General features: G+C 43.5%; 1 protein-coding gene across 1 annotated transcript in view; it reads left to right on the forward strand.

Annotated features, from left to right (window-relative positions):
- The first annotated feature begins 400 nt into the window (after positions 1-400).
- PRKCE (protein kinase C epsilon) overlaps positions 401-21,199 on the forward strand; it is a 431,830-nt gene continuing 411,031 nt past the window's right edge. The window contains exon 1 of the mRNA XM_074989640.1: positions 401-1,684. Coding sequence (XP_074845741.1) covers positions 1,337-1,684 — 348 coding nt within the window. The 5' untranslated portion in view covers positions 401-1,336. The remainder of the gene's footprint in view (positions 1,685-21,199) is intronic.

Here is a 21,199-nt window from a genome sequence, read left to right on the forward strand (position 1 = left end):
GCCCGCGCTGCGCTTGGGCACAAACGCCCATTGGACTGGAGGCTCGCGGGCTCAGCCACGGCCGAGGTCGGGGGACACACACACTGCAGCCACCCCAGCCCTAGAGCGCAGCCCTGGCTTGGAGCAGGGGTGGCGGCCGGGGGTGGGCAGTGCTCACGTGGGGCCGGCGTTCAGTAACGCCGCCTGGGGGGCTGCTGAGCACTTCAGGGGCGGGCGCTCAGGGATGATTTTTTCCCCACACGCGTTCACAAGTTCTACCTAGAGCGGGGGCAGGGCGAGCAAGCCGCCCCCTCCCCCCGCCCGGCCACGCCGCCCAGCAGAGCCCCCCGTGACCCTGGCGCAGGGCGGGCGGCCGCTGCTGGAGTCTGAAAGAGTCACGACCCCGGCCGCGGTCTCCCGCCTCGCTCGCCGCGGTTGCTCTCTCGCGCTCGCTTTTCCCGAACTGCTCCCCCAACAGGCAAAACTTTCGATTCACACACACACACCCTGACGTCTTTTGCGCATTTCCTGCATTAGCGAGCGAGAGACACCCAGGAGCGGGGGAGAGGCGGGGTGCCGCTGCCGCTGAGCCCAGCACCGCCGCGAGCCCGCCGCGCTCGCCAGCCAGTAGGCGGTGTCCCCCCTATGCCCGTGGAACTCTCCGCCGAGCCGGATCCGGAGCAGACCCCCCTCATGCATTGGATTTGTTCCACTGGCGCCTTGGCCTTTGAGGAGGAGGAGGAGGAGGAGGAGGAGAAGGCGCGGAGGCTCCTCGATCCTATGCGGATGTAAGGTCCCCGGGTGTGTTTTGCGAGCGGAGGCTGTGAAGGAGGCAGGGCTGGTTGGTTGGCTGGGTGGCGGTTCGGATTTGTGCGTGTGGGTTGCTGCTGCTGCTGCCGCCGCTGCCCGCAGCCAGTCCTAGCGTGAGCAAGAGCCTCGGCTCGCGGCTCTGCCTCTTTTGCAAACACTGATCCAGGATTATGCTCTAGGTGAAGGGGAAGAAATCTGTCGCCCACCCGCAGGGTTTCCTCCGCTCGGATTGTGATTGCATTTTGGAGGGTTTTGCAAACACGGCCGCCCCCTCCTCCCTTCCCTTCCTCCCTTGTTTTCCGTTAGAAACACAAGCAAGACATTTCGATGTATTCGCGGCGTGTCGCAAGAGCAAAGGCTAACTAAGCAAAGGTAGCAGCAGCTGCAATAAGAAGGGACCCCCCCCCCCGTCTGGAAGACCTGCCCTCCTATTTATTGGGGAGATCTCCTTGCCTCCCTTCCCTGTGTGTGTGTGTGTGTGTGTGTGTGTGTGAGAGAGAGAGAGAGACCTTGCCTCATCCCAGGAAAAAAGTGAAGCCATTCAACCATGGTGGTTTTTAATGGCTTGCTGAAAATCAAGATCTGCGAGGCGGTGAATCTGAAACCCACAGCGTGGTCACTGAGGCATGCGGTGGGCCCTAGGCCACAGACCTTTTTGCTGGACCCTTACATCGCCCTCAACGTGGACGATTCCAGGATTGGGCAAACTTCCACCAAGCAAAAGACCAACAGCCCTGCCTGGAATGATGAGTTTGTCACTGACGTTTGCAATGGCAGGAAGATTGAGATGGCTGTTTTCCACGATGCCCCCATCGGGTACGATGATTTTGTGGCTAACTGCACTATCCAGTTTGAGGACTTACTGCAGAATGGGAGCCGCCACTTTGAGGACTGGGTAAGTGTTTGCACTGTGAGTGCATATGGTTTTTTGAGGCATTGCTGGAGATGCAACATCTTCAGTGCAGAGCGAGGTTGCCAGTGGCATGACATGGCCCTGAAGCCTTGCCAGGCTTTGTTACACTTTGTCAGGCAATGTTTCTGCCTATGTCCTGCCTCTGAGATTTAGTTTACAGTTTTTGGAAGGGTTAGAAGGTGGAACCTGCTGGATGCAGCCTCCCAAATGTCACTGCCTGAGTGAAGTTAAAGTCTAGTTACTCCTGTTGTACTAAAACTAAAAACAAATAAGAGGAACCTCCAGTGCATCCAGGAGTAACAATGCAGCGAAAACGCAGATCCAGGACCTAAATCTTGTTGGACCCACAATTTAACTCACACCTCCCAAATTCTAATGCTTAAATTGAGAACAAGTATAAATGCTTGTTTTTGCACCAACAGAATCCAGACCATGGTTGTTCCTCGGATGGAAAGCTCCACCAAAATCCAGATTTGATACATGGTATCAGGAAATTTTTCATCGCAGCCCCCCAACTTCCCACAGCATCAATAGAAAACTGTTAGTCTCCTGATGTAAAAGATCTGGACCTTGATGCATTCAAATGTAACAGTGTTGAGGGAATTGGTAGCTAAACCCTACCAATTTTTGACCCTGATCTGTGAAATTGCACTGTCTAACTAGGCCTCATGTTTAGTGGGCCCTAAAAAAAAAAAATGGAAACCTGAAGTGCCCAAGACGAAAATGCTGCAAAATCTTGAATCCAGCATCACAAGCTGTATGGTCCAGTAGTGCTGCAAACAAACAAAAAATGCCTTTCACAACTGTGTAAAGAACAAGCATGTCACTGGAACAGCAACAAACTTCACTACATTATAAATTATGTTGACAGTAACATCAAAGAAAGCATTAGAAACAATCCTCTGAGCTGAAATATTCCATACATGACCAGCCATAAGATTGTGAAGTGTACACATACATATTTAAGTATTCTCGAAGAATCTAAATCTGAACATTATTTGTTTAGCAGATGGAATAACAACAAAACCCCAGAGCCTAGATAAAATATAGTTGGCAGACCATGGGCCTTATTCTAATGTACCTGAAAGGGCACCTTTACTTTGCCATGGCAGCGTAAAGGAGCCTCTCTAAGTACATGTAAAGAAGTGTCAGAGTGAAGGAAAGGGGTCTTGGTATAAATAAGTCAGGCCTTATTTATGCTGATTGACTAAGATTTAAATAAGGACTGTATTTTTTTCTTTTAATGTTAAAATTAATCTTTATATCTTTGAATGAGTCTATAAAACCAACCTAACTTCCACTAAATATGTTGCACCAGGATGTTTGCGGTCTGTCTTATTCTGGAGGGCTATCAGAGCTGCTTATTTACCATGTTTAGATGGTAAAACTGGGTAATAAGCAGCCAAAACTTAGCTTAATAGGAAAGGTTTTTGTAGCTATCTCATATCTGAAAAATGAAATGAAATCCTGGCCACACTGGAATCAATGGGAATATCAGACTAAGATTCACAGAGATTTAGTGGCGGCAGAGTTGAAACAAGGCTTATTTTGTATTTTGATGGTACAAATCCTGAGGTTGTGGCCCAAATTTAGTGTGACCTTAAATTAATCAGATGCTGAATATGAATGTTGGCGGTGCTATTGTGCTGGGCATATCAGGATCAAACTTTTAAGGTGCAATAGGAGCATCTAAATGTGTTCTTTAATTAGGCAGTGGAATTTAGGAGATTGGGTCCCAGAATTGATAAGGTCAGTCAAGATTCAGGTAGCAAATTCAGGAATTTGTGGTGCTGCATTTGTTGAATTGAGATGCCTTGAAGTCCAGGTATTTTTGGAATAAGAGGAGTGTCTACATTTTGTCATCTTTTGGTGCAGTAGAGTTGAGGGCAGGGGGGTTGTGGCTAAAAATTGGCTGATCTGGTAGGATCCAGAATCCATGAGAACAACGTGGAAATACATTGCTTCCATGTTGTGATGTCTCAGGGTCTACGTTTTGGTGTGTCATGAACAGATACACCTGTTCTCTACTTGAGTATTAACATTTGAAGTGTGGGGACAAATATTGGCAGGGTCCAGCTTTTGCCTCTTCTAAAATTATCTAATGAATCTTGCTTTGATCAGCAAGGGATAGAATATGGCATTATTATTATACTACATGTGATTATTTCACTTGTTAATAGGTAAGAACGCCCAACAAACTTGATTTAAGACAATGAACTGTGTCTTCATCTGTTTTCACTGAGCTGCTAGAGGCTCAGATTAAGCCTATATCTAGGACCATCTCTGTACAAAATAAAAGTAAGTAAAAACAAATTCATTTACAACTTCAGCAGTATTTGCAGAGTACATTCTAAAGAAATGTTCTCTTACATCAAATACACAGAGATGCTTAATAGTTCTTATAACACAAGGAAAATGCACAGGGTCTGACCCACCATCAGTCAAACAAATTGTACTTATTGTACAGACTCATTTCAGGTCTGTAATTCAAGGCAGCTGTTTTCTTGTACTTTTCCTATTTTGCAGAAATTAAAGAACAGACACTGGTGTAGACCATTTCTCCTTTGCATGTGCTGTGTCTAATATACTGTCTAATGAACACTTGGAAACTGTGCTTAGTAGTTCTAAGGTCTTACCCTTAACACAGTGACCCTGGTAGTTACAAATGGGTAACATGTACCTGCTGAGCATATTAAATTAAATCACTTTGCTGTCGTCTTTTACCTGACATCATCCAGCCTGATACAATACTGCTTCCAACACTAGAACTTTATAATGAAATCAATGTCAGAATAATAATGTATTGGTAACGGTGCTTGTTAACATATTGACAGCGCTCACGTATTCAGCCTTAGTGATCTTAATACACACTGTCCTAAACTGTATTTTTATGAGGACATTTTTTTCTTTTTAAAAAAAGGTCTATGCTAGTTTTAGGGGGGAATTACTGACCTTGTAGTGTAGTTCTGGGGTTCTTATCAGAGGTCCAAAATGCAAAGTGGTATTGTTGTCCAGTATGTATCTGAAAAGGAGGAGTGAATTGTTTTCTCGGAGGAAAAAATATCTCCTATTTTGTAGTCCTCTCATCTGCTTTGGTTGATCTTGCTCATTGTGCTAACCCTAACAATCTCTTTAGAAGATGAGTTTTTCATAAGCATGCTACATATTTTACTCATTATTATTACTGTGATGTAGTCTGACGCTATGGTTACAGTGGAAGTACTACCATGATACACAAGTACAAAGCTTAGTAACATGATAGCGATTTTTGCCTTAGGAAGACCACATTAAACAGGCAAAAACCAATTGTCTATTATATCTAGGAATATTCAGCAGTCCCAAAAATTAATTTGTAACATTATTTACTGAGTCAGTGCAGATTACCTGTACGCGCGTACCTCATGGCACATTTTCAAAGGGGTGTCTTATTTCAACACAAGGGCCTAGGTACGAACAGATGGGAGATTTGTAAAGGATTAAATGCAATGTGTTTTTTTTAGAAAATGCTTGTGTTGATTTCTGAAAACAACAGTGACAATTAAAAAGATGGCTGCTTTTTACAGTGATGTGTCTATACAGACATAGCACAGTTTGTGTCAGTTTTGCAGATTGTATCTGTCAATGGCTATACTGCAGTTTTAAAGAGAGTCATAGATCATTAACATCACAAGGTTTTCTATAGCTGAATAAATTACTAATGATGGGACAAAGGATATGCAGGAAGATGTTGAAGGCTTTATATGGACATTCAGAGTGATAAGCGAGAAAATCAAATGGGAAAAATTCTATTAAAATAACATGAAAATGTTATCAAAACAAAAAAGAAGTCCAGTAGCACTTTAACAAAATAATTTATTAGGTGATGAGCTTTCGTGGGACAGACCCACTTCTTCAGACCATAGCCATACCAGAACAGACTCAATATTTAAAGGTATGTTCTGTTCTGGTATGGCTGTGGTCTGAAGAAGTGGATCTGTCCCACGAAAGCTCATCATCTAATAAATTATTTTGTTAGTCTTCAAAGTGCTACTGGACTTCTTGTTTTGATAGTAGATAGACTAGCATGGCTATCTCTCTGTTACTGTGAAAATATTAGTTAAGTAATTTGGTAAAACTGTAATAAGATACATCTTGATCTATTTTAGCAATGTTTAATATGTATGAAGTTATTTAGTTTAGTATAATCACACACAAATTAGTAAGATTTAAAGTGAGAAAGCAAATTATTTTGTAAGAAGGCACATGAGTAATTTTATGAATTAAAATTACTAGTACTTATGTTCAGATTGCTAGTAGTTAGGACCCTGGATATTAATTTATCAAGGTTTAACATCTATGAAGTTGTACTTTTAATTAGTATTGTATTCTCATGTAAATTACTAAATTTTTAAGCAGGCAAGCACATTATTTTTATAAGGAGGCTCATGAGTAATTTTATGAACAAGAGTTACTAGTGCTTATGTTCAGACTGCTAGTAGTCAGGACAATCCATATCAGTTTATCAGCTGGTATTTAGCTATAGATGGCCAGATCCTCAGTTAAGTAAATCAACATGGGTCTTTTGACTTCACTAAATCTATGCTGATTACACTAGCTGAGGATCTTGCCCAGTAGGCCTAATTGTTCGCGTGAGAAAGTCTTTTCTTGAAGTTACTGAAATTGGGCCCTCATGAGAAATTAAGCCTCTCGCAGGCTGAGTAACTAGAATGCATGGCTTCAGCCAGGACGTCCCAGCTTTAAACAATGAAAACTTCCTATTTGCATCAGAGAGTATCATAAAGCTAAAGTTAAAGCAGACCCTGCACATTCAGGAAAAAATGTGTGGCTCTGTGTGTGTAAACACGCACACATACAGACACATTACATACATACGTACATACCCACACTTTCATGAGCTTCTTTTAGGTTGTGGTATGATTTTTTTTTTTTCAGTTCTTCATTTCCTCATCATTGCTGATTTTCAGGATCTAAAATTGAAGCATATTCTTTTAAAATCACCTTGCTTTTTATCTAATTTATTCAGTGATAGCAAAGTCGCTACTGGAAGCATAATATTTCCTTTAGTAAGTGACTGTGATGACACTCGTGACTGTGTGGCATCACTGCATAAAATAGGCTGATTATGACTTGAACAGAAACTGAACGCCTCATCAATCAGCAATTATGAAAAATACAATTTGGACAAGTTTAATAGTTTATCCAAATATAGGGTGTGGTCCTCCAAAAGCACTTGGAATGAGACAGCTCATGAAAGTAAGTGTTTCCAGGGTCAGGTCTATACTTCGGGGCTTCAGTGAATAGTAGTAGTAGTAGGCATCCTTCAGTCTTCATAGACTATGGACGCACCCTTTAAAGTTTCAATTGAGGACTTCATTTACAGCGTCTATTGTGACTATGAAGACCCACATGAGAGTGACAGTCCTTGCTGCATCTCTTGCAGATGTAGTGGGTGTCTGGCAAGTCCTTATTGTGGTTTCTGTGCGCTCTCTTCTCCTCTGCTAGCTGTCTGATCTTCATCTCGCCCTTCTGAAGGCCCTTGTGTAACCCCTGCCTCCATCTGCTGCGGACGTCTGCTAGTTCTTCCCAGTTGTCCAGCTCGATGTCTACCTCTCTGAGGTCTCTCTTGCAGATATCTTTGTAGCGCAACTGGGGGCGTCCGGGAGGTCTTTTGCCAGAGGCTAGCTCACCATACAGGATGTCTTTTGGAATCCTTCCATCATTCATCCTGTGGATGTGGCCAAGCCAGTGGAGGTGACGCTGCCTGAGGAGGGTGTGCATGGTTGGGATTCCAGCTTGCTCGAGGACGGCGGTGTTGGTCACTCTGTCCTTCCATGATATTCCAAGGATGCGCCTGAGGCAGCGCAAGTGGAAGACGTTCAGCCTCTTTTCCTGGCGGGCATACAGGGTCCAAGTCTCGCTGCCATAAAGGAGGGTGCTGAGGATGCAGGCTCTGTAGACTTGCATTTTGGTGTGAGTGTACAGCTTGTTGTTATTCCACACTCTCTTGCTGAGTCTGGACAGAGTTGTGGCCGCTTTTCTGATCCTCCTATTTAGCTCAGTGTCCAACGACAGGGTGTCAGTGATGGTGGACCTGAGGTAAATGAACTCGTGGACGACCTCTAACATATAGTTGTCAATGCTGATTGATGGGGATTCAGCAACATCCTGACCGAGTATATTTGTCTTCTTTAGGCTGATGGTAAGCCCAAAGTCCTTGCACGCTTTGGAGAACTGATCCAGCAGTTTTTGAAGCTGGTCTTCTGTGTGAGACACTACAGCAGCATCGTCTGCGAACAGCATGTCTCTGATGAGGACTTCTCGCACGTTAGACTTAGCTTTCAGCCTTGCAAGATTAAACAGTTTCCCATCAGATCTCGTGTGCAGCAAGATGCCCTCTGTTGAAGATCCAAAGGCATGCTTCAGGAGGAGTGCGAAGAAGATCCCGAACAATGTCTGAGCAAGCACGCATCCTTGTTTGACACCGCTCCTGATTCTGAAAGCGTCCGATAATGCGCCGTCATATTGGATGGTTCCTCTCATGTCTTCGTGGAACGACTGGATCATCTTGAGTAACCGTGGAAGACAGCCTATCTTAAGCAGTTTGAACAGACCATCCCTGCTGACCAAGTCAAAGGCCTTGGTCAGGTCGATGAAGGCTATGTAGAGTGGCTTTCTCTGCTCCCTGCACTTCTCCTGCAGCTGCCTTAGAGAGAAGACCATGTCAACGGTAGACCTCTCTGTGCAGAATCCGCACTGCGATTCGGGGTACACCCTCTCAGCAATCTTCTGGAGTACGCCAAGGATGACGCGAGTGAACAGTTTACCAGTGACAGTTAGGAGGGAGATTCCACGGTAATTGTTGCAGTCGCTTCTGTCTCCTTTGTTCTTATACAACGTTACAATGTTAGCGTCGTGCATATCCTGTGGAACCTCACCCTCTTTCCAGCACAGGCACAGTAGCTCATGTAGGGGTTCCAGGAGTGTGTCTGCGGCACATTTGATTACCTCTGGTGGTATACCATCCTGACCAGGGGCCTTTCCTGCTGCAATGCTGTCGATAGCTCTCTTCAGTTCATTCACAGTCGGTTGGTTGTTTGGTTGACGATCAGTGAATATGAGTAAAGGCTTCAAGTGATACTGCCTAAAGTTAGGTGCTGAAATGAGAAAACCCTGATCTTCAAAGTGCTGAGCTCACAGAGCAGTTGTTGGACCTTGTTACCTAAATGTATGAGGAAAACAAAAATACCCAAGGAGCAGCATTCCCTCTAATTTCTTCCCTCCATGGGTGGAATAAATTTCATTACGTGCACTGAGGCGTGTATGGAAGGCATGTGCACCCCTGGTAGAACTACATGCTGCCAGCTGTGTGCACTCTGCTAATCAGCTGGACAGCACCTGAATTTTCCTGGGTGGCTGCCCAAGTGCTCAGCTTACAGGGAATGCTGATGAGGAGGAATACTACGTATGGTCAATAGCAATATCCACTGAATGCAGGTTGTCACCTACTGTAGTCTGTGTCTGAATATATTGTAAAAGTTGTGCAGGTGCCTGTCCCTGGGTGTCTGCCTTTTATAGTCATGATCCTTTTGCTTTTTGTGTGATAACTTACCACAGCTAGCAGGTGTAGAAGTTCTATTGTAACCAGTGGACAGGGAGTTGAATTGAAATAATTTTAGTACATGTTAATTTATACCTGTGCCTGATGTAGGCTGGATGATGAGCATCGGCAATAGACTAGAGGCGTATGATCACAGTGAATCTTCTCTTTTCTGTTCTTCTCTCTCTTGAGCTTATCAGTACAGAATATGAAATCTGAGAAACCGAGGAATTTTGTTTAGATGTTTTGCATCTTAGCTACATATTCGGAGCCAGATCATCAGCTGCTGTAAACCATTGTGATCTGCTGACTGTTGAAATCAATTAGTAGCCTCTGATCCTGGTCGACAGGCATGTACATTACAAAACAGAACTATCACTAATTGGAAACCCCTGTTAATTTTAGCAAAATTTGAATATGCTATGGTGGTTGAATTACACTTCCCCTCTGAAAGGTGTTGCTTCTAGATCAGGACTGAGATACAGTGACACGGAGTAAAAGAAACATACAGCACTAGTGGGGCCTGCAAGCTACTAGTTATATGAATGAAGTAAATGGATACAAATCATGCTCCTAGAGAATGAATGTAATTTTGTTTTATTTAAATTAGATTTTGTATTTATATTATGCTAGTGATTTATTTTCCTCAGACTTTATAGTCTGAAATTGCTGAAACGTACAATACTTCTTCTGTGAGTTTCCTAATTGTTAAGTAGAATTTCAGATGTCACACAGACATTTTTCTCTTCTGTGGCCTAGTCTACACTCCAAAGTTAGGTCAACATAAGCTAACTTGTTCCAACCTAGTTGTTCATCTATCTACACTTACATATCTCCCATCACCGGAAGTGCCATGTTACAATGACACAGTAACTACCTCTCTAAGCAGCTTTGAGTCATGGTCCATGTACTTATATTGATGGAGCACAAGTACAGATGTTGCATTTCTTACGTTAGCCCAGTTGTCATACACTGCCTGGCATTGATTGCTCTGATCACGGTTGTGAATTCTACTGCCGAGGGGTCACAGAGATTGGAACTCACTTCTCCCCTTTAAAATGATTGAAATGCATTTCCCTGAATGTCCAAGTAGTGGGCACATCTATCACTTTTCTCTTATTGTGAGCGACTGTCACACTGGGCTCTAGGCTCCAAATTCCAGCCTTCTTCAGCTTGGAATAGACAGAAAATATTAGATTTCCTGGTCTTGTGGGAAGATGGTGGGTGAGGGGCATGGGTTACAGGCACAGCTGTGAACCAGCCATAGAAACGTCAACCTCTAGAAGCAGATTGCTCAGGGATTGTTGGTGAAGAAGTACAATGGAGACCAGCAGCAGTGTCAAACAAAAGTGAAGATCAGTACTGTAGTAGGCATGCTAGAAGGTCTGGGAGATGATACGTCTATATTGTCGAGTCACAAATCTGGCACTTTTGCAAACAGCTGCATGCCATCCTCGGAAACCCCGTCAATACCCCACAGACCACTGAGGATGAGGAGCCAAAGCCACAGGCTTCTTGCATAAGCAGCAGAGAGAAGCTGCTCAAGGAAGAGGAGGAAGATGGGGAACATGTGACTGGAGTTGAGGGAGGGTCCAACTAAGTCACTACCTAGGACCTATTTGAGACTCCACGGCAGTCCAGCCCCAGCAGTCAAACGTGGGTGAGGCTGATGCCGGCGAAAGAACCTCAAGTAAGTATATAATTCACTTCCTGTTACATTGATGGTGCCTTCACCTTTGCACAACACAGCTGTCTTTTTCATTAATTTACTTGTATTATAAGAGGTAGCAATACAAAAAAAGTGTATTCATTTGCATCTAGAGTTAGGCAAGGTGGTAGTTGGGGAGCAGCATAGAGAACAGTTAGTTCATATACACAGGGATGTCCCTTGAATCCTCCTGAGAGATCATGATGAAACTTTCTTGGGATATCCTGCAGTCCTCTGCTGTAGGGCTTTAGGGATATAACTTCTGGGGTAGGACAGTTTCCCATACCAGTCAGTGATTATTTCAGCAGGCACCATTATAGTAAAAAGGCTAGCAGCATATGGGCCTGGTTGACTTGAGGATGCCAGTAATAACTGTGCTCTCTTTGCCTTCATTAAGGAGTGAGATATCAGCTGAAATCACCACTGCCTGTTGAAAATGGCGCAGTATCCAGCAACATTTCCCTAGGCTTATAGTTTTGTGCAACTCAGCAATTTCTGCCCCTTTCACAGTGAGCTATCCTCAACATGGCTGGTGCTGGGGATGGCATGTGCTCAAGCAGTCCAAAGCAGAAGTGTCAATAGGCTTGTTTATAATCTTAGGGGAACAGGAGGGTAATTCTGAATCATAACTTTTCACTTTTCATTATGACTGTACTGACAGTGGTATCTCTGTGTGTTGTTTGCAGCTGTTGCCATTGAGGCGTTGAGGGCTTCCCCTTCCACACCCTTGGACTGCCTGAGCCAGCCAAGGGGGAGAAAGATGATGACTTGGGTGGCATGTTCAATGAGATCCTGGAAACCAGTGCTGCATCAGATTGTCAGCAAAGGGCTTGGAGTGTGAAGACTAGAGATAGCACAGAGAAGAAAAGGGCCAACAAGAGAAAGACCAAGGAGACCCGGCAGGCAAAGGAGAAGTAGAATCACCAGGACAAAATAGGGGCTTCTCTGACAGCAAACACAAATGCCGCAGACTCTCGTGGACCTGCAGGCTCAGTGGTGCTGGAACAGTTTTTGGAGTGAAGGTGCTGAACTGTACCTGCCACCTTTTACCCTGTCCATGCCCCTCAGCTCCCATTAGATCTGGGGCCAGCCACCAGGACCTGAATGCGGGGGATACAGCATGTGGAGCCTGGCAGTGGAGCCTATGGGTGTGGTACTGGCAGCTGGCTGGGGCCCTGGAGGTGAATGTGGTGTGGGGCCAGTGGTCAAGCCTTCAGGCAGCAGGGGACCTGTTGGCCAGGAGCTGAGGCCACAGGGATGGGGAGCTAGCAGCTGGGACCTTGGGCAGTAAAGGTGCAGGGCTGGGATGCCTAAAACTAGGAAAGTGCTGCAGCATCCATTACACTCCTACTTCCTGAACCAATGTGAATGTTCAACAATCCCAGACTCGCCTCTCTTTGTAGTCCAGTATCTCCTATATACACACCCTGACGTTTCACATGACAGTAGGCTCCATAACCGTACCCCTGCCATGTCACATGAAGGGGATGTTCAAAACAACCACAGCTTCACACTGCTCTGTGAAAACCACAGATGCTGTATAAGTAGGTAAAACGGACTTAAATCTTCTTTCTGATAAGTTCAGTTCCATTAAGTTTTCAATGTATTTGCTTTTAAATGGTACAGATTTTGTGCTGGATTTGTTAATTAATAAAAGTCTATTATTTCAAAAATGCTAAACTTTATTCATTCATAACATACATTGCAGAGTGCTTATCAGAAAGCACTCACCGACCTGTTAATGTACAATATGACACAAATCACAGGATCAGTGAAAAATACAGTGTAATAATCAGAAATGTACAGCAAACACTTCAAAATTAATAGGTGCACTGATGTGTGCGAAGCACCACACAATTCCTAACAAATGCTAAAAACAGCAGAGCAAGACAGCCCAGTACACCACAATATATTATGGCAGCTCACTGTTAAAGTGCTCTTTCAAAGCCTCCCTGAGCTGTATAGCTTTTTGTTTTCTCTTCTAATAGCCCTTGTGTCTTGCTGTTTAGACTCAGATGATAACTGCTTCGCTTCCTCCTTCCATTCTGGCAGCAGCTTTTCCCTGTTTTCTTCACAGATACTGTGCAGGACACATTGTAGGCAGCTACAAGGGGATGATTTTTTTCTACTCAGATCCAAACTTCTAATTAAACAAAAGTAGTAACAGAGAGGAAGCCGTGCGAGTCTGTACACTATCAAAACAAAAAGCAGTCAAATAGCACTTTAAAGACTAGCAAAATAGTTTATTGGGTGAGCTTTCATGGGACAGACCCACTTCTTGAGACCATAGCGATACCAGAACAGACAGTAGTGTCCCTTCAGTCTAGCAAAACCATATTCAACTATCAGTCTGTACATGCTGAGCCCGTAATTGAATCTTTTTTTGGTGCCATTGAAGTATGGTTTCATGAGCCAGGGGAATAAGGGATAGGCAGAATCACCCAGAAATCGCTGTTGGCAACACCGCCCCTGGTCATCTGTCAGTTGGGTAAGGAGTTCCCTGTATGTATCTCTCTGAACAGTCTTGTGTTCTTAAAGATGCAAGCATCATCATGCACCTTCCCTGACTAACCAGCCCTAATGCTGGTGAAGCATCCCGGGTGATCCATGAACCCTAACCATAGAAATAACTCTTCTATGCATAACCATAGAAACCTATCACTTTTCTATTGATGTTCTGTGTGGCACGGTGATTGGTTTCAAAACAGGGATCTCTGTACTGTTTGGTGTTTCACCGCTGTTTGGGAACCCCATTGTTACAGATCCAGCCATGATCATGCATTTTATCTAAACATCTTCTGTGCATTGCAGAGTCATGGTCCTGCACAGCATGAGACTATTATTGGCTTTGCACGTGTGCATGACAACAGCCCCCACAGCAGATATTCCAATTCGAAACTGATTTTCCACCGACCAATAGCAATGCAACACTGCAAGTTTCCACAGTGCGATCCCCCATCTCTTTTCTGCTGCCAGTGGAGCTCTCATGTTTGTGCACCTGCACGGGAGGGTGGGGTGAACTTGGCACACAGGTCCAGAAATGTGGCCTTGTGTATCTGATAGTTCTGCAGTCATTGCTCATCATCCCAAGCCTGCATGACAATGTGATCCCACCAGCCAGCGCTTGTTTTTTGGTTCCAGAAGAAGCACTTCACCATATTCAGCTATTTGTAAACACCACCACAAGCCATGAATTAGTCCTTGCTATATCTCTCAGAGGGGTGAAGGTAAAAATAGTTTCTTCCTGGTAGGAGGTGATATCCTCCTGGTAGGAGAGCACACCAGCTGGGTGGGGGTAGGGGTGACCTCTCCAGGTGACTGTCTACATGATACCATCCCAGCCCAGGGCCCCTGTGCTCTTCCCTTTCCTTTCCCATCCCACCTTACCCGGAGTGAGGTTTGGGTGCAGTACAACAGCCAGATGAGCTGCCAGAAGTTCTGTTGCTTTCCTTGCCCTGCCCCTGTAAGTGGGGAAAGGAGCAGGAGCCTCAGCCTTGTCCCTTGCCTCTCCTCTGGCTCTGTTGTAGAATGGGGTAGTGGAGGTAGGGCTTAAGGATTCTTCTTTTCCCACTGGGAGGGGCAGGCAGTGAGGAAGGGTGTAGAATGCCAGCAGCTCCTCCTGCTGTCTTACTGTGCCCGGCTTCCTCCTTTGTTCCTACCCTGTCATGCTGCTGAGAAGCTGCTGTAGAGAAGGCTGCTGGAGGAGAGGTAGCTCCAGGGAGGGGCTGGGGGCAGTAGATGTGGTAATAGCTGGTGTAGCATACCAGACCTTGTTTGCCACTTCCTTTCTGGTATGGCGTACGGATCATATAAGATTACTTTCACAGTAATGTATCCTCCATAAAATCACATGGTCCGTACCAGTACATTTCTTAGGGATCTGCAAATACCAGAGCATTGTGCATCATGGGGTTGCCACATTTGTGACAGTAGTTCAGAGCTGTGCAGGCTCCATGCTTCTGTCAGTGGTGGACTGCAAGGAGGGCGGTACGTGTTTGTGAGATTTCTGTTAAGAAAAGCATGAGAATTATGAAAGACATTGTTGGATGAGGATGCTTTCATGCTGGGAAGTTAACTTCTTGCTCCCTGTCACTGCTCTGTGACTATTTTCTGCACCTCCGTGCATTGCCAAAACTTCCCAAAAGACAATATGCTGGATGGTTGTGTGTTGCATGTTTGGACATCAACCCCGGATGCTCCACACACTGAAGTAACAGTTGCTCCTGGTGAATCTACGCAGTGCTAACATAAGGACTCAAATGTGCAAGCATGTGAATATTGCACTAACTGCAGCACCTATCTTTAATTGACCAGTTGGCAGTGTAGACTTGAAGTGTGATATGTCACACACAAAATTCTCATCTGTACTGAAGAAAACAAGCCCAGATCTTCATTAACATCTACATTGTGAGAAAAAAATATACTTTAACCCTGTACTGCATTTGCAAACAAAACTTGTCATGTTGAACTTCCACCAGTCAAGAAAGCTGAAATGCTTTGACCAGTGCACTCTTTCATTGAGATTAATGAGAACAGCATTCCTGTGTCTCTTAGGTGCTTTTTAAAAAAATCTTACATTTATGTGTCTAAATACAGGTTTAGAAGCTTATCTTTAAGCTCCTATTTTTGAAAAAGTCTACAACTTTAATACAAGTCTAAATATTTTGGACTGTCAAATTGAAACAATTTTGCATTGATGTATCAAAGATTTCTCTGCCATTAACAGAAAAGCTGTTAATAAAAATGAAACTTTAGCTCCTGATTCTGCAAAGACATATGCACAGGTTTAACTTCTAAGCAAGTTAACAGTCCCACTGAAATGAAGGGATCTGTTCATGGAATGAATTTACGTAACTAGTTAAGTGTTGCGGGATTAGGGCCTTAATCTTCAATGTCTTTTTTTGCATACAACAGTTTTGTTAAATTCAAATAAGATACACTCCCACGAGTGACATTTTAAAAACAGGTGTTGATAATTTAATCATACTTTTTATCTAAAGTTGTGATTGCTACACATTTTCAAATCTTATTTTACAAAGCCTCTACCTGATTTAATCTTGTTTTTTTGTTTTTGTTAAAAGCAAACAATTTGCATTGCTTTGATTCACTATGGAATAAAAGGGCTGATCCAAATCGTATGGAAGTCAGTGGAATTTCTCCCAGGGTGTGTCTATGCAAACTAGAATGATACAAATAAAAAAAAAAAGTGCAGAATTAAAACCCTCACAAATGTTGATTTTTCCTGAATATGGGGGCAGCTGCTCAGAGCTCCAGGGAAGTGGTGGCTGCCAGTGCTTCTGCTCAGGGCCCTGGGGAAGTGGCGGCTCCTGGCACTCCTGTCTGGGGAAGTGGCAGCTGCCAGTGCTACTTCCCGGGACCTGGAGTAGTGGCTGCTCAGCTGCTCGTGAATAATTGAATTTGCGAACATTAAGTTCAAGAATCATGACACCCTACTGTACTAGTAAATCTGGGCTTTAAAGTGTCCTTTCACTTCTATTGCTCTTAAAATAGTTACCCCTTAATTTTCCAGCATTGACGATACAGAAGCTAAAATTCCACACAGATCTGAGTATTTAGAGTATGATTTTCAACACTGCTAGGTATTGGCTTAACTCTGTTCTCATTGAAGTGGATGGGATTTTAACATTGATTTCAGTGGAATACGGGTAAGGCAGTATTAGAGACAGTATTTCAGTGGAAGCAGGTTGGGCTGTTTGAAAGCTTTTGAAAATCTTTTCTTTAACATTCAGGAAATAATAGTGGGGATTTGGATTGTTCAAGTAGCTGGTTTTGAACGCATCCCAGGTCTGGAGTAGCAGAAAGTTCAGGTTGTCTTATATAGATATGAACTGCATTGAGATAATTTGATGGTCATAGGCAGTTCCAACAGAAGCAAAGACTGAATAGATGTGGATAGCTATGCCTTGCTATGTAGACTGCTGTGCTGTAAATGTGGAGCCACCTGTATTTCTTATCTGACACACCTAACATTTAAATATTGAGTTTAAGTTACAGTCCTCCTCTCTTCTGGGGCCAGTGTTTCCCAGAGCCTAGTAGGGCAGCGTTTCTTAAATCAGGGGTGAGCAAAGTAGGGGGTAGGCCCCCTCGGGGCGGGGGGGGATGACATTTTGAAAGGGGTGTGCAGCATGATTGGCTGCTAGACCTCGGGTTCATCCATCTCTTTAAAAAACGTTGAAATCTGTTACTCCTTTTATGTATGTGTGTTCACATTTATAGATGGATTAATAAAGTTTTTACATTCTACATACTTATTTTGTTACACATGCTGAAAGGGTTCTTTTGTCATAACTGAAATGTCCATGGGTTTGGAATACGGTACACAGGTTGGGAGGCCCTGCTAATTGTACGGATGAAAAGTGGGGCCCCAAGTAAAAAGTTTGCTCACCCATGGCTTAAATGAAGTTCTGCGGAACACTGGTGTTCCGTGAACAACCTGCAGGTGTGCTGTGTCGGCGTAGCAACTAGCAACGATGTGCAGCACGTGTGCTGTATATATTTCTTTTACTAAACCAGATAAAATGTTACTTCTTCATTGCTGTGATACTTGGTGAAATTACTTCATTTTGGTTTTGCTGTATGTTTTGCTGTTTGTTTATTTGGAGTCTGAAAACGATTTTGTTTTGAGGAAAATTTTCACGTGTTCCGCATAAAAATATTATTGTTTGGTGGTCCGTGGTCTCAAAAAGTTTAAGAAGCACTGTTGTAGGGCGTTGTTTGGTTTGGTGCGCTCGTCTTTTTATCATTATTCGAAGTAGCTGGAATGGCTGTGGAGAAACTGACACGAGGATTCTGGCATAAGAAGGAAAGAATAATGCATACAGAGCATGGAGAAGGGGGATGTTTAGGATGGACTTGGATGGCCATATTTACAGCATAAACCTGGTATCTACTACATTATGAAACATGTCCCCTCCATGGCCTTCTTCAAGTATCTTTAATATATTTTCTGTCTTGTACTTGCGGGCTACTTCTATGATTTATTTTAAAATTTCTTATGTTCCTTGAAGTTTGTGTCTGGGAGATCAGGACAGATTTGGAATAAAAAACCCCTAAAGGGTGCCTGAGTCACTGTGACTCTTAAAGTAACCTGGGTTTTAAATTCCAACTTGAAAACTTACTTAGACTCCTAAATCACACTCTACTGGTATGACGCCATGATGAAATAATTTTCAGTTACAAGTGCTGGCAAGAAGTTTCTGTCATGGCAGAGACTGCAGTCATGCAGACTGTGGTCCCCAGGTTAGGCCAAATTAATCTTGTGCATAACTATGTGCGAATGGGACTTGTACTTGTTTATGTGAGGGGTGAATTTGATCCATGGTCATGGACAACAAATAACTTGCAGTTAGAAAAATTGTTAGGATTAGAATGATCTCTCAGGCTGGTCAGGTGGCTCATAAAGTTGGTCTCGAATACTATCTTACCTGTATTCTTTTCTGAGAAGCTGGAGATGTTTTCTGTGATTATTTCTACTCACTTGGTTTCCTCTCAGTTAGCTTTCACCAGCACTGGTTTAGCTTGTAGCAGATCTTGAAAGGCTCAGCTGTGCTGGGTCCTACCCTTCTGATTTCATCTGCCTTTTATTGTCTCCCTTTTCTCACTCTCCCTCCATACAACAGTTCACTTTGTCCAATCCCTTCTAGCCCATTGATACATTGTGAAATACTGTCCTGTTCCTCTGCCTTTTGCTAGCAGGACCAGATTTTCCCAAGGAGAATCTGATCTGGTTGATGCCAGGATGTGCTCAGTTGAGTATCACACAGCAGTGCCAGCCAGGAGTGGATATGATTGCCTGAACTGCCTGAAAGTAAGAGAAAATGAAGTTGTACTGCTCCACTAAACCCTACTACAGAGGGGACAGAGGTTCTGCCTGATTAAGAGATGACCTGATTTAACAAGATTGATTTGAAGGTGGGCCAGAATCTCCAGGTTCATAGAATCAGCTGAGTGATATAGAGTCTGTCCTTCAGAACTGGGACAATCCCAGTGGAATGAAAACCATGCATTGCATAACTGTATCAAAGTACTGACAACACTTTAATTGCATGAATAATAGTGCAGAGGAAGAAGCGCTCCGCAAACCACATCTCCAATAACTGCCAAGACAAATGTCAGATGCAGGATGGGGGATAGGCCACAGTGTAAATTCTGCTGGAGATGCTCCAAAACTCTGCCACAAATGGCTTCTATCCCGTTACAACTGGCTGTGTTTGGAGGGACAGCTGATTACACTGCACCAGAAGATGTTTATCCCTCTGCTCTCCTTATTCTTTCCTTCCAAATGTCCCCTGTTCAGTTTGCTTCTTTCCCCTACCTCTTGCACTCGAGGAGGGACTGTACTCTAGAATGTGCAGTGCCTGGCATAATAGGAACCTTGACTGAGGCTCCAAGCTGTTTTGGTAAGATCAGGTAATAATGCATGAGAAACAATAAATGAAATGAAATACAAAGAAAAGTCTGTCCAAGCAGAATGCCGCATAGAAACTAAGCACGTCAGATACTGTGAAAAATCAGTTAATTAAAAACAACAAAAAAACTTTCCATTCTCACAATTGGGGATAGTAGTAGTATAGGTAACAAGATTTTGAAAGAATGCAAATTTTAGCTTGTCACTTAAGTACAGAAACAAGATTTTCAAAATAAAATTGGGAAACCTTTTTGTTAACATGTCTTCCACCATCAAAAGGGAACAGAGACACAGAGGCGGATTCACCTCCCACATAATTTCATGTAGGTGTAGCTGCACTGAGCTCTCAGTGTAGTTATGCTAGCTATAGGGTCTGTTTCTACAAACACCCACATGCTTAATTTTACATAAACATGTTAGCAAGATCAGGGCCTTTATGCTGGTAGAAATGAGATCAGGGCACACTGGGGTGTTTTATGTGGTATGCAGTGCTGTCCCTTTGAGCAGGAGCACCCTCGTGCTACAAAATAGGATATTGATGCTGCAAGATACTTAACTATGTACTTATCTTTGTGCAACTGCTAGTGGTAAATATCTCCAACTGCTGGTGGTGGGGCATTAGATGGCGGGGTCTCTGAGTTTCTACAGAGAATATTTTTCTAGGTGCCTGGCTGGTAGGTCTGCATACCTGCTCAGAGTCTGACAGTCCTGGGGGAATTCTGCAATTTTGCTATGGTCCCAAATGCAACACTTGCAGAATTCCCACAGGTCTCAACTGATCACTGTATTTGGGGTTGGGAAGAAATTTACCCCTGAGTCAGGTCGGCAGAGTGTCTGGGTTTTTTTCACCTTCCTTTGGTGCATGGGGCACGGGTCACTTGTAGGCTTAAACTAGTGTAAATGGTGGATTCTCTGAAACTTCTTATTATCCATTATTTGAGGACTTCAGTAACTCAGCCAGAAGCTGTAGGCAGTGTTTCCTCTCATCTTTTCTATCCATGTGGGGAATAAATGTTTTCATTTGCAATGAGGCATCTGTGAATATTCACCACAAGTAGAAACAAAAAGCCCACCTGTGAGTGATCTGCTAAACATCTGGGCAGTATTTGAATCTCTTCTGAGCAGCCAAACAAGTGCATAGTTTATGAGAACACTGGTTGTGGGCCCTCTTACAGGAGTCAGGGGGTGAGGTTTTGTGCCCTGCAGTATGCAGGTCAGACTAGATGATCAAAATGGTCCCTTCTAAAGTCTATGAATAGTCCCATTGCAATCAAGGAGACTCCTTGCGTGTTTAAAGTTAAGCAGAGACCTGTGTACCTTACTGAGACCAAGAGTAAAATCTATTTGGTAAATGGAACTTAAACCCGTAAGTGACTCAGAAGTTTTGAAATTTTTGCCCCTACTGCTTATTGCAGTATTTTTAAAATAGGATGTTATTCTTCTGAAGTAGGTCTTGATCTTGCCTGCTAGAACTGTACTTTGAGTTCAACTGTTTTCTAAAATCATTCCTGTATGCTGAGATATAGTCTGACTTTGGAAATATTGTTTCTTCTTCCTTCTCTCTTTTTTTAAAACCCAGAAAGTGTTATAATTATCGCATACTTAATCTCATTAATGAAAATAGTAATAGAGTACTTAAATAATGTGCTATTAAATAGGTGAGAGCCAGTCTTAGTTGAATGAATGATAGTTATTGAATTGACATATTTTTAAAACATTCCGGCAATTGTATTCTATTTAAAAGTCACAAGTATTCCAGAAAAG

This window comes from Carettochelys insculpta, chromosome 3 (genome assembly GCF_033958435.1).
Source record: "Carettochelys insculpta isolate YL-2023 chromosome 3, ASM3395843v1, whole genome shotgun sequence".
Classification (NCBI taxonomy): Eukaryota; Metazoa; Chordata; order Testudines; family Carettochelyidae; genus Carettochelys; species Carettochelys insculpta.